This window comes from Ischnura elegans, chromosome 3, assembly GCF_921293095.1.
Source record: "Ischnura elegans chromosome 3, ioIscEleg1.1, whole genome shotgun sequence".
Taxonomy (NCBI): domain Eukaryota; kingdom Metazoa; phylum Arthropoda; class Insecta; order Odonata; family Coenagrionidae; genus Ischnura; species Ischnura elegans.
Genome location: NC_060248.1, coordinates 47,313,909 through 47,328,721, shown reverse-complemented (window position 1 = coordinate 47,328,721; position 14,813 = coordinate 47,313,909). Strand labels below are relative to the sequence as shown.

Genomic DNA, 14,813 nt, shown 5'->3' with positions numbered 1-14,813 from the left:
CAGTTATGACGGCTGGCCTCTACTTCTATGCATGTATGATAACGGTTTACCGAGATGAGAGAGGCAGATTTACGCCGCGTGCCAAGAACGTAGAAATCATGAACGGAATGTTCTCGAAGGAGTCGAAGAAATGAGAAAATAAACACACATTCACTCAATAATAACCGTGACTTACGAGTTCATGTTGAAATATTCTGAGTGAATCAGATTCACAGTTGCAGGGGTCAATTTTGTTTAAGATTGCTTAGATAATTTTTTTCTTTGAAACATTCCCGATACCTATCCTTGCGTTGTACAAATACTTTGGCCATCTGAATGAAATTTCCCTCCGGAATTTGACATGGGGTGACGAAAAATATTTCCACTGATTTCGTTATGTTTTGGCTTGCTACCCAGTGCTTGTCTTTTTAATCGTGAGGTATGAGACAATCATCAACGGATCATGTCCAATTTTAACAAAGACGCAAATCATTATTTGTCGTGCGAAATAGTTAAAAAGTGCAGGAGTACTGATTGACCTTCCGAAACGTTGAGGGTCGCTTATCCCAGAGGTAACCCAAGAAACCCACAACCAAGTGTGTTCCAGGTGGTGTTAGTTGCAGTGGCGATAAAAAAAAGCCACTGACAGACAGAAAAAAAACCCTTACATTCAACTGTGGTCGTTTGGATAATTTAATCGGGCACGTCAATTGACATGATGGTAAAAAATAGGCAATCAAAAGACAAAGAATCAAAGAAAGGAAAAATATCAAAGTAAGATCTCTTTTGAGATAAATTGAGCAACGAAGTATATAAAAGAAAAGATAAATTCTACAACGAAAACATTAACTGGTTTCAGCAGTGAGTGGAGAGCTATGTCAAGCAAATTTCATAATTTTACATTTAGTATTTAAAATTTGAATTAAAAAACTAAATAAATGCAGTAAAAACCAAATGCTAATTGAGTTAAGAAAACCAATCTCCGAATCACGTTTCCCGCTTGTCCTAAGTAACCATCAACGGGAAAACGAATGAGTGAACTCTAAATTAGTCTTCTGATTTATGCATGCTCTTCTCCCCAATGCTAATTGTCTGAAGTAAACCAAAAAACCTGTTTCGAAGATTGAATTTCCAAATTTAATTGGCATTCGGAGTTGCATTTCTAAAATCCAAATGGCGCCAAGTAGCAGCTCACCTCAAATCAGGTGATCTCAAAATGCTTCACTTATTGATAATTATGGTTAATTTGAATCGCTATCCTCCTGTCTACAATCTGCACGCTCTTCGACGGACACATTGCGCGGCAGTCGAGCACCCCTCAGCTGGAATCTCTCCCGACAGCCTCGGCCACGTCCCTCGAAGCGCCTCGTTAATACATGCACGCACGCGACGTACCGCGGGGGCCGGGAAGGCGGGACGCAAAGGAGCAGCTAACACAGCAATGCCGTCGCCCCCGGCGGGGGCAGGGACGGCGGCGGCCAGCTCATCCCTCGACGCTGGAAAAGTCGCCCTTTTATCACCACCACAACCGTCCCGAAGGTCCCTCGCCCCTCCCAGCCGCACTCACGCCCCCTCGCCTCTCGGGTTATATCGCCGACCGGCCAGCGGCCTCCTTCGGCCGCCGCCGCCGCAACCTCAAACCGAGCCCCACCCCCTGCTGCCTCCACGAAATTCCCTGGTCATCCTCGCCCCACACCACTGCTCCTCGTTCTTTCCGATAGATGAAGAAGGAAGGAGATGGACACTCGTATACTCCAGTACTGGTATTCGAGTATCGATATGGACGTTCTTTTTCTCTAAATGGATACTCTGATACCTACATAGGCTCTCAAGTACCCAATACGCATACTTCTGGATATTCTAGTATCGAGATTGTTACCGTATGTATAACTCGAATCCCGATATGGATGTTCGGTTTCTCAGCATGATAGCTCGTGTACTCAGAGGCTACTCAAGTATCTAGCAAGTACTTGTGTATTCAAGGGATCAGATGGCAATCGAATGCCATGATAGACCCTCAAATACCGTTATTCGACTATGCAGACAGGTACTCGAATAGCGATATTGTAACTCAAGTACCCCGACTGCTCCAAAATTGCCATTGTATACTTTTTAGTATTCGGGTGTCAGAATAAATTAGTGAGTATAAGTTGGTATTCATACTCTTACTATGTATATACTCATCTGGGCATTCCTTGGGTGCTACATTCCCAAATAAATACGTGAGTAATCGATTATCTGCATTGTTATTCGAGCATTAATCACTTGCTCAGTGGTTCAATAGGTGATACTAGAGCTCACCCCTGACTAGGCTTCAGTCGTGAAATTTCACACATTTTTATGGGGTCAATTTCTCTCTCTGGGCCGTCACTCTCATCGAGGATTATTTTCTTTTGGATTCTCTAAGGTTTCTAACCCGTGCTTTGAACTCGGGTCCCTTATGTCAGACGCCAAATACTCCACCTACTCGTCCACCCCCTCTGCATTTGAATTGCCTGTACTCGAGGTTTTCTGGCCCAGTCCTACTGTGGAGTCAACTCTCCTCTTATCTCCTTCCATATTTCCACTTCCCCCTCCCCTCCACCTCAAGTCTCCTTCACGTACCCCACCTCCGCGACCACTGACGACGTAGAGGCTGAGGAACAGGTAATGGAGGAATGGTGTGAGAAGGCGATTTGGGGAGGCGGCGGGGCGGGGGGCGGGCTGGGGAAGGGCTGGAACTACCGTGAGGCGGCGGATGGGGGACTGTGGGTTTCTGGACATCGGTCGGTGGGGTGGGGTGAGGTGCTTTCAAGACGGGAGGATGGGATGAGGTGGTCCTCTGCTGTGGGATGGGACTGTGTTGGATGTTGTATCTCCGCCTGCGAGGTGGGGATGGGCACGCAGCCTTTTGACTTCCCCTCTAAGCTCTTTTCCATCTTCCCCTTACGTCTCCCCTCTGCTCCTCCTCCTCTCCCCCCGAAGCACTAACAGCTCGATCGCCTTTTCTTGCTGCAGCCGTATCTTTGCCTTCGCTTTTCCTTCTCTCTCTCTTCATTGCCTTCATATGCAAGCCTTCTGGTTTGCCCTCATCCCTTTTTACTTCTGCATATATTTTCCCTCTCAGCGACTCCACTGCTGCGGTGCGCCAGCTTGGATCGACGCCCGCCGCAAGCCAGGAGGTAGGAGCGGGCGGGAATAGAGTTTCCTCCGTCAAACGAGAGCCGCACGGCAGGTCGGACGGACGGTCAAAGTCGCCTTAAGGTGTCCTCATGTCCGCGCTCCCGAGACATTGAAGGCGCTCGGTGATGTCCGTGCGACCAAGTCCGTAACGCCGACCGTGAGGTTATAACCCCTCGATGGCGCTGGTAAGGCATCGTGCGGTGAACTTGATACTCGGCACGTAGGGAGAGGACACTTTTCCGCCGTCGCCGGCGATTGAAGAGTCCGTTTGCTTCGGATTCCGTCACACTGCCGTCCTATACGACCGCCAGTCCACACCTGTTGGTCTCATCACGGTGGATGGTGTATGTGGGTTTGTTTGTGTGTGCCCGGCCGGGTTCTGCCTGTGAGTGTGTGTGGTGATAGCACGCCGGATGGTCACGTGACCCCTATCCTAGGTGGGGAGGGGGGAGATGGAGACTGGATTCGAAGCCGCCCGCGGAGGCTGCGTTCACCAACTGATCGCCTCTCTTCTCGGCTTGAGGAGTCCTCTCCCACCCATACGACTCCCCCTCCCCTCCGCCGCCCACCTCTCCTCGCGCCGTTCCCCCCCTAACTTCCCCCACCCCTCTCCGTTCCCTCCCTCCTTCGCCTCTCTCTCCTTCTTCATCCCTCCTTCATTGTGAAGCGAGCTCTTCCCTCGCGTCGCACCCTCAGGGCACGGAGGCCCACACATCATCAGCTGTGTGTCGCTCGCTTGTGAAGTGTGTGTTTTGTGGTTGTTGCCCGGCCGCCTGTTCGCGCGTTCAACTCTCCCGCGCCCGCACCGCGGATTTCGTCGCCTACGCGTGCGGGGACGTCGAGGATTTCCGAGAACAAGTGCGCCCGGAGGCTCAACACAGAGATCGGTGGAAAGATTGCCGCCGGAAATGACGGTGACTACCGTAAGACTTCCGAAGTGTGCCTTGCTTGGGATTGAATTGGGAGCAGAAATCTGAAAATTCCGGAGGCCAACCTTGAGGTTTCTTCACCCACGCCCATTCATCGCGAGTTTGCATTGTCGCCGGATATCGTGTGTGTTTTGTTTTATGATTCTCATGTCGGGCTGGATGACGAATTACGTTACGGCGCCTATGAACGGCACTGCTCTAAAACGTTCGAGAAAGGTGACTTTCTTTTTGTAGTCAAATTTAGCGCGGATATTTCTTCCTTATTGCTCGCCTTCTCAAAATCTTTATTCCCAGAGACTTCCATACCAGTGCACGTAAGCTCTCGCCAACTGTTTTGTTTTGAAACTTACCAAGGTTGACTGGCGGACTTTTATCAATAGTACTAGTTTGCCCCAATATTACCGCTTTCGTAGACTTCTTGACACTCGCATCAGTGCGCAGTGGGAGGAACCGCGTGTGTTTTGTTACGTCCGAGGTCGCCCGAGAGCGTCTCAGCCTCCCGTACCGGCGCCGGCGGCAGCTCACCGGGGTCCGGCGCGGCGACCCCCGCTGGATCCGTCCGAGAACCGCCCGGGGCCGTGGTCCTCCGCTTGGATGCACGAGGCCGCGAGGAGGCGTGGGGCGGGAGGAGGCGGCGTCCCCGGGCGCAGGAGGAGCCGCGGCGGGGGCAAGGCGCTCTTCGCCCCCGGCATGAGCCCATCGCGGGGCGGCGGGGGCGTCCGCGCCGACAGCCCCGCCTCCTCGTCTGCCTCGAGCGTGTCGTCGCTGGGCGCCGCCGGCGACTCCATGTCCTCCTCGTCACTGGGCAACGGACACAAGCGGAAACTCATGTCCGACGTGGATGGGCTCATGCCGAGAAAGATGGAGGCGGTAGAGGACGAGGATGACCTGGTGGACGAGGAGCTGGAGGACATGGACTCGGGGTCGATGGTGGGGGTGGGAGGCGGGCCGCACGACGACTCGGGGGCCACCGACGGACACGACAATAACAACGAGGTGGATTTCGTTCTCATGGGAGACGGGGATGAGGAGGATGTTGATGAGGTATGTGCGACTAAGTCTTCGATTCAGGAAAAATATTCATTTAGAGTATCCTCTAGTTAAATTTTATCATTTTATAGTCGTTGTCACGAAACGGAATTTTTTGCGGCGTTAAAACTGGATGAAATTAAGTAGAAACTGTCTTTAGATATCTGCTTTTAGCTTAAGCTAGTGTGAAATTATCATATTCGTAAATTTAAAGTTACCGGCAATTTTCTAAAAATACTTACTTCATTTTTCTTCATCACTGGCTTCAATGCATTTATCATTATCTTATCTTTTTTATCTTATTGCCTGATTATAATAATATGAATTGGAACCGGTCGTGAAGTAAAATTAAAGTGTTTTTGGAAAATTTTCTGTGCCTTTTAAGTTGCCTTAAACTTACTAAATGTATCATATAATCTATAGCAATGTCGAATTTATATTTTATCTTAAGTTTTTTATTTTTTCGTTACTTTTAACTAACTGCAGCATTCACAGTTGCTGTTAGGGGGTCACCCTTCCCCACGGTGTCCCTTTGCGACAAAAGTGAATCGGCTATTGTCTCATCATGGGAAGTTATAGGTCGTTGAATGTCCCCGATATGTGGCAGTGTGTAGGCTCCAAAATATAGTTTTAAAATGAGTCATTACGTGAAGTTTGTGAACCAGGAAAGCAAAAAAAATGTGTAAATCCACAGAATTCCTTTGGGTTCAATGATAATTTTCTTCCAGTCATCATTCATAAACCGCAGCGTAGTTAACCACGAAATTGTTATACTAACGTGATATTAATAGTGTATGTTATGTTTAAAAATTCATCATTATCCTTGCATTTATATTTTGACTGAGCATTTTCATATAATATGTCCATTATTATAATTGCGATCGTCGGTCAACAAGTCTAACATAGGTATGAACCAGTTCTTGTATCATTCCTTATTTCTGACATTAAATATATCTATCGCTCTGTTTTATTTTGCAACATTCATTACGTAAACTATCCATGAAATGAGGCTTTGACTAGAAGTTCTTTGCCCACTTGTTCTTCGACGATTGTCTTCACCATCTATGATATTGCCAACAAAGTTTTCCCTTCTTCTTTTTAGAGTTTAGAAAGGTGTCTTTCATTCGTCATAAGCAGGTATTGTCTTAGACGGTCCTAATTGAAGGATTGCTGGATTTTTTTCAATTTCTCAACGTATGGTTACCATCTTTTGCATATTGCGTATGTCATTTTCAAGGCTACTCAAACCTCAGAGGATGTTACCACTGTGTCTTAGGTTGACACAAAATGTGGAGACCTTACTATTGTTATTAGCAGTGTTGAAAACAGCCAAGTAAATTTTTAATATGCTTTATGGTGCATCATCTTTCAACCTTTCGACCCATTGGTTGATCCTCTCCCAACACAAAATTTTTGGAACCCTGTCGAGTTCCTGAGCTGGAAATATTTTTCGTCCACTTTGTGATTCCCGTCGTATCTCACCTGACCATCTGTTGCGGTTACGTCTGTTCGACTGCTATCCGGTTAGGGAATGTGGGCAATGATTTCTCGCTTGTCCTTTTGCATGCTTTAGCCTGGAAGTCGCACATTGTTAGGTTTTGGATGTGGTTTCTATTTTTCTAAATCATAATCATCCATATATGTTGTCGAAAATAAATTTGAGCCACGATAGCACACACGTAAATAACTTATTTATTCTCTTACAAAATGAATGAAGCTTTCGTAGTGACGAGGTTTCAATATGTTTAATTACTTCCAAAGTATCATAAGGTATATGCGGCAATTCTGTGCCGATAAAACTTTAAATATTGTGGAATTGATCGCAATATTCTTCAATTTAGATTTTAGACGATCCTTGATAAACTTTATAATAATCAATTAAAATTTTAATTTTATTTACCTCCAATAACTCCTTAGAAGCATATATGTCGTATTTCTATGCAAAAGTATTTATGAGCATCTGTAGTATGGAAGTTGTAAAATTATTGTTGATAAATGAGAATCTTCATTTAAATGTTTGAGTATTTTACTCATTGCACTTTTTTATCAATTTACTTGAATTTTTACTCGAGTTTGTAAATTTAAATTATGCGTTTTTAATTTATTATGCTTTTGTAACTATTTTACTTATGTTTAAGTCAAAAAAATTAAAATTTATTTATTTTTCTCTGTTTACGCTATCGAGTTTACCATAATAGGTACGCTTCACAAAATAGTGTTCATGATAACTTTTTTTCCATTCATTGGATATACATATAGTAAGCCATATCAATGAACCCCAATAGCTTTTATACTGACTCGGCTGAGATCTGTGAGGACTTTGAAGCCATCGCTTCCGTCACTTTTAGAACTACCTCGGCGGTAAATACGCAGACGTAAACGCAGAGGGTAGTTTGTTTGACTCAGTGCTAATTAGGTGCCCTCTGGAAATACGTAATCGGCCCTCGTCCCTTTGCGCAAATGAATCGCCAAATTCCAAGGTCCGCGGTTTAATGACCTCATGTCATTGACAAACTCCTAAGTGTCGCCATTCCCTTTCCCTCGTATTTGACTGCGTAACTCCTTCAACCCAGCGCTTATGCACCTCTGAAAGCCACTTTGTCAACTACCCTTATCTCAATCCACCGATCTCTCGGCTACCTTTCTCCCAAAATTACACTCAATACCAGTCCTCTCCGTCGGACTTTGATGTATTACCCTCGACGGTAGGGTCACTTCGCGGTTCCATAGTTGGGATTCTAAAACGCTATATGCTGTCCATTGCTAAAGTGGTCTTTCCATAGGCTATCAAAATCTTCTTTGCCTTTGGGACTTTTCCTTGACCATAGAGCTTTATGGAACTCAAGACATATGACCTTAACTTTACTTTGGGTATTTTGCTCAGTGTGGATAACCCTCTAGGATCCTTAATATTTTATTTCCTTCGAATAAGAGTGGTTAACACATGCGTAATTACTATTCACCCTGGATGAATCATACTTTATGCTACTGTATCAGTATTGGTTGGTTAGTTCATTACTTAAAAATGATGTTGAAGATGATTCCATCGCTATAAACACTCTTAATTTGAATCAATCCGTGATTGATTCTACCAATAATAGCGATCAACACTGCTTTTTTAAGTTAATGCAGCTTTTTTGGTCATAGGTCATGCCACATAACTATTGGTAGAGGTAAGTATGCACTAACCTTACAATCTTGGAAGCCATGTAAACTAGGAAATTTAAAATAATGTAATTATCTTTCTACTTTTAGCTCTCGTACCTTTTAGCCATCGAATAAGAGGTATCTACACAATTTTGTGTCACCATATGACGAATTTATTATGATTGTAGGCGGTCCTAATATTTGTTTATTCATATTAGTTTTAGTAAAGGTTTCCGTCGGACAAAATTAAACCCGTTGTCTCTCCTAAGAAAAGAAAATGCTGGAAAAATTATCATCCCACATTTGCAAGTAATGTTCTCTCTTGCTCCACCCAGTGGCTAGCTTCTGGTCATTTTTTAACTACTTGGTGTCTCGATCTCAATCCCTCCCACTCGTAACTTGGTCATGCGCGAAGGGTAAGAGTTTTTGGCGACTCTTTGGTCATCGCTTGAAGTCCAGTTTGCGGGAGTTGGCAGTAATCGGTCTTGCTTCCTCCCGGTAATTACCCGTATCCCGCTTCATCTACGAGGCGACGCCCGTCCCGACCCCCTATGACTGGCTGGACCATATAATTTCCGAGTCTCTTTTTACGGCCGAGCGACCTCAGTGGTGCGGCGGCGGTCGAAGATGGTCGCAGGACTGTCCCTTCAGATTCCCTTGGCAACCACTCGTGGCAACGAAACTCACCCAGATCACAACCTGCTGCTCCGGTGATGCCAACCTGGCGGCGTTGAAATCTCCTCATTTAAATCTGAATGTTAAGAGACTAATTGACTTCTGCCTTCGCGTCATTTTAAGTTTGGAAAAGAATCTTTCAGTGGTATCCATTGGTCGGTTAATTTATGAGTGGGTCTCGACAGCTATAATTATTTTGGCCATTTAATGCGGATAATCACTACAGTTAGGCAGGTAACGTTTGTAGCGAGAAGAATTTATCACAAAGGTAAAAGAAGCAAAGACACGGGCCACAACCAAAACTAAAACAACAGTTATGCCAGCCTGGCAGCTTTGAAAAACTATTTAAATATGAAAATCGTAGTGTGAGAGTCTATTACCTCCATGCCAATTAACATTAGGGAAGTATTGACTGTTATTGATCGGTCGCTTTATTTGTGTTTACTTTTGATGACTGTAATGCCTTGTGCCGTTGAGGGAAGTTATTAGTAGTACAGTTAGATATGGAAGCACTAGCAATGAGCAAATGTTATCCCGAAACCGGGTATTAGTTTTGCCAGCTGAACCGACTAGTAGGATAGGTTCATGAATGATATGCTCGTTATTTAGCTTCGTTTGTGATGGAATGATTTCTGTATTTCTGTGTGATTAATTTCCATTTTAGCGAATCTGTTTTTCAATTATAACCTTGCCTTGCACTTGGAGAGAGAGAGAACGAGAGAACGTAATTGGACCTCATTTGATGTGAATTTATTTCATTAAATTTAAATTCTGTTGTAACCTGTGCCCTTTAAATCACAAAAAAACTGAACTGTAGTGTGACAATATTTCCTGATAAAATTTATGAGCGGAAAGCAATGCTACCAGTGAAATGTGCGCAGCGCGCTTTGAACCTCAATTTTCTCAGTCCTTGGTAAATGTTATTGCCGACAGTCGTTTTATAACGGAAAGGCGAGGTCAAGTGACATTCAAGAATTAATGGAGGAAATCCGGATGCGAAGTGAAAGTTATAGTAATCTCTTGTGACGCATTGTCTTTAGGTCTGCCGTACGAGAGTTGCATTGGTTGTCAATTAGGTACCTTGTAAGGACTTAAAATTATTTTTCTTAATGAGCCCAGTTAATTTTATTCAAAATTTATTAATACTTGGAAGTCTGCGTTATGCCTGCGAATAGTTTGACAGCCGGCACCTCCTTCTGGGTACGGTTAATCTTATCCATAGATTAATTAATTTCAAATGTTTGTGTTAAGCACGCGAATAGTCTAATAGTCGGTTTCTCTTTTATGTATACGTGTGCACACTTAACACTCATTTATACACTTTTTTAAGAGTAGGCCTGCATATGGATTGCAAAGAGACAAAATCTTAAAGCACTTACAGGCCATTTGCAGTCATGTATTTGATATATAGATTAACTTAAATCGGAAATACACGAAAAATAGATATTGAATAAGAAAATTTTGGCAGCACCCATTCCATATTGTTAGCTTTTTCTCTTGATTTTTCGCTCCTACGTGTAATTTCATAAGGTTCCTCTGATAACGAGTACCCGAATAAATTTGACTCCCATTTATATATCTTAGATCCACTTACGGAAAACTGTTTTCCACCAGATGAAACCTCTGTCTATGAATGAATGAGAAATAATAAGCCATAATTTTCCTCTTGGCTCGTAGACAGTCGTTGAAGTCTCTGCGGGATAGGTTTCCCATCTTAAGGTCTTCAAACGTCAAATTTACTCGGCTGGCCGCCTTTTCAAGCATGTGACAGCTGCTGGAAAGCTCGTGTCGCCCTCCAAAACGTGATCAGTGTTCCTGAAAGATCCCGTTTTTCGTCCTCGGAGCATTTACCGAATAATAAAATCGTTGGGAGTGCGCAACGTAACGCCCCAGCAGATCTTGAGTGGTCTGACGGCTATAACCTTGAAATTCTAAATGATTGGAGATTTTTTTCAGATTTTGGAGCACGTTTTATTTTTATGTGCTCCTTAGCGAATTTTTCGTGGTTACTTTTATTGCATGAAGTGTATTACCCTTTTAGTCTGTCCCCACTATAGCCAGGCGTACTTTGCTCCGGAATTTTAATGAACGCCACGGATTGACTAGCCAACATGGTATAGCAGTTGTATCCGCGGCAGAAAACATTAATTTATGTGGAACGGAATGCAATGAATGGGAAATATTACTTATAAAAAGTTCCGCTGTGGTCCGTAAAAGCACAGAGTATGTAGGTCAATAAGACCTTCGGAAAAACTTTACGATCGCAATCATGCATTGTGGTATCAACAATGCATGATTACAATCGGCCTCCCGGTGAATGTTCAAAGGATTACTTTCAGCTAAAAATTGGATTTCCAAAGATCAGAGACAGTTGTGGAAGATATTTCACAAACCAATCCCGAATGAACAGTCAGTATTTTTGTTCTCATTATAGGCTTTGAGATACTAATACTTAAGAAATGAAAGGTCACGAGGGTATTACATAACCTTAGTATAAAATACAAATCTCTTGAGGTTAACATTTTAAATATTTGCGCACTCAATTTATCTGCTAAAGTTAACAGCGGATAAGTTATTCATTTTTAACACTATCTACGTTATTTACCCAACACGGGTATTTTTATTTAAAATTCGTTCTCTATTATTTTCGCAGGGAATTAATTCTTATGCTTCCTTATTTCCCGAGAATATAAATTTTTTCAGTAATTATTCGATATATATGTGAAAATGGATATTGTGTACAACGGATACTTTTAACTGTACATTTTAGCCGAAGGGCCTTGATTCTGTCATAATAATTTCGGAAGCCGCATAATCTCCAAGTCTTATGGTGATGAGTGGTTTCCATTTCAATATGAAACAAGACAAATGAGCTTACGATTCAGAGATTAGTTCTTGAAATCACCTGAGCGGAAACAGATTTTTTCCTTGAGTAGTACGGTGCATTCCCGCCAGTTGTACGTGTCTTCGTCTGAGCGCGTGGCCGTCTTAAAAGGAATCTTCCAACGAGACTTCTAAGTCCTTTCCAGCCGCATGATGCTTCTTTTCCATCACTTACTCTGACACTCCTGGATGCTTCTTCCATCGCCTTCCACTACAAATGAGAGCGTCCCACACCGCTCACGAGCTGCATTTCTATGTGACGGTGGCTCTTTGACGCGCGTAAAATAGTGCAGGAAAACGTTTGCCGACTTGTCTGGCGTCTAGTCATTTAAGCTCCTCTCTTAGGTCTGGCACTGAGGTTGAATAACATAATTGAAAACGTATATTGTTCTAATAAAATTTAATTTTTCCTAATCAGATATATTATAGCATTATTTTTAAATATGATATTGAGGATTGATATAGTGGTAACATTAATATAATTTTCCTAAGACGACTCTGCATTGATTTCATTATTCCTATTTTATGCTAAAAATACTAGAATGTGCACAAAACTAGCGATTCTCCTTTTCCTGTTAAATTATCCTACAAATGTAGTTATTTTTTCCCTTTATGCAATTTCATGTTGCCTGCGGCAGCTGAAAATACATCTCTAATTCGGGCATGCATTTTCTCCCTCCCCTTATTTTTTTATTTATCGAGACAGGAAAAGAAACGACTCTTGCGTTGTGGTAAAAACGTTCAGTCTCAATTATAATTGTATATTATCCCAGAATTGTTATTTTCAATAATAATCGTATAATTACAGTGGGGAAAGCATGTGAGTTTTAAACTTGCCATTTTGGAGGTGATGATAGTAACGGGAGATGCGGTGCATGTGTGCAGAGCTGCGTCCCCGTAAAGGCATCTTCCTGTGCGTCACTCACTTAAAATGCTGATCACCTTCGCGGAAAACCTAGTAAATCCATGTCTTTCGAGGCGGAGAGCGGCATTCTAGACTTTTTTTCCCTGTCATACTTCCTCCCACCACGTTCACATTCCGTCTCCCTCATAATAGAGCCTTTATCTTATGCAACCTTTGTCCTTATCTCTGAAAAGCGTTTATTATTATTATTCCCGGCAAATTAGCAATAGTTAAACTCGGTTTTTGTGTTATAATCGATCAAATGAACAAAACATCGATACGCTCTGTTCAAAATAAGTTTCATTTGTTTCATATAACTCGTTATATTGAGGACATATCGCCATAAGTATTCATTTTTTTCTTGCTGTTGAAATCTATTCTGATTCAGAAAGAATGTAGTTCTCGTAAACAGTTAAGAGAGAGTTCGTAATGGGATAGTGGAAGAATTCATGGTCTAATCTGTTTCCCAGGTTCCTTTTAGGGGATCTTCATCTTCTACCTGAGATTAAATGAAAATTTGTCATAATTCAGGCCTTGTATGCTAATGAAGGATCCTTTAGTGGAGTGATGTTTTTGTGGCTCCAAAGGGTTCTTCAGCCGATATTCTTTTAACGTCGATTTCCGGTCTAGCTCACTCTGATCCAGTGATTCAACTGAAATGATCGGTTTGGATAGGTGAGGGTAGAGTTCACCACGGATTAAGATTGCATGCTATTTTCACACAGTGAGTATAGGTAGACCAATTTCTTTGCTTTACGCTTCAAGGATTTTTGTTCTTCGAATATTTCCGGTCTAACAGGTGATTAATAACTTGTGAAAATAATGCGAGCTTGAAGGAATGTTCCTTGGAGTTCGGGGCAGGTCATTGGATTTATTTCATCGGAATTTTCTGCTGCCTACTCGGAACCGTCATCAGAGAACGATGAAGGTTCCCGAATTGAGAGCCAAAAATGTCGGAACACAATTGGGTCCTCTAACCCAGCTCGCAACTCGAGAAACAATCGTGGTAAGTAAACAAGTAATTGCCTGGGAAAAGACTGTACCCTATCTGAAATCGAAAAAACTTCATTTTTCAAATGAAATTATTTCGATTATGAAAAGAGTTAAAATTAGTTTAAATCCCTCTACTTGCTACCCTGTTTTGCAAAAATGTCCTCCCCGAACAAAATTCCAGGCTACCTCACTGCTCAAGTCATCACTCTACCTCCGTGGTTCTGATCTCAAACTCGATTTGAGTTTGAGATTGTATTTTAGAAACTAACTTTAACTCTACTTGCTAGACCTATATTAACTGTAGTATACTTTTTCCAAACAATGAATTTATCTATGCTATTTTTACTTACGTTCTCCTCATCAAATGCTAGTATTTTTTAATGCTAGTAGAGATTTTTCATTTTGGAAACGTGAGACAATGGCGGCAGACACCTTGAAACCTGGCAACTTAATTTCAGTCGGTACTCGAGTATGGTCTCCAACCGGGACCGGGTCAAGTGCGAGTCGGATTCGCCACTTGAGTGAAGTTCTGGAATAGAACTGATATTTCATGCTTAACTTAGTAAAACCTTTCCATTATGGAAAATAAAAGATCAAACTTTGTTGGATTAAATGGAAATATTTTAACCGAAACGACCAGTGTTTGGTAACATTGTTGCATCCTTATATGCTTAAATATTTCACCTGGATATGTAACCTTGTTAAAAAAAAATCCGAGCCGTGGCAATAAAAATCGTTTCGGTGAACCTAACAAAGTTTATCTTTTATTTTCCATAACGTGGTGGAATACCGCTATAAGTCTCACTTCAATCAAGAGTTCACCTCACATTCCCAGTCTCATGCGCAGCTTCAGAGATGGATGCGGCCACGCCTCCCAGAGTGGAGGGAGAGACTTAAGTGTCGGTGGAGCGGAGTAAACCGTCCGCGTGCCGTATGAGACGAGGTGGGAGGGCGTGTGATCCGTGCTTGAAATTCCGATGCGGCGGCGTAGCGCGCGACGGCGGGTAAAAAGTGTGCGAGGCCCGCGGAGGCTGTCGCTTTGACGCGGACGTCTCTCGGGGAACACGGAAACATCACGTCCGGGGGCAACCCGCCCCTCCATCCACCCTTCC

The 14,813-nt window shown here is 43.0% G+C and overlaps 1 protein-coding gene across 2 annotated transcripts in view; it reads left to right on the top strand.

The window, feature by feature from the left end:
• Window positions 1–14,813, top strand: part of LOC124155730 (transcription factor AP-2-beta) — a 419,283-nt gene that overhangs the window by 106,619 nt on the left and 297,851 nt on the right. Inside the window, exon 1 of one of the 2 annotated variants that reach the window (XM_046529792.1) lies at window positions 3,005–5,114. The exons of the other annotated variant lie outside the window; for it this stretch is intronic. Coding sequence (XP_046385748.1) covers window positions 4,665–5,114 — 450 coding nt within the window. The 5' untranslated portion in view covers window positions 3,005–4,664. Of the gene's footprint in view, window positions 1–3,004; window positions 5,115–14,813 lie in introns of those variants that run through there. 2 annotated transcript variants of the gene reach the window in all.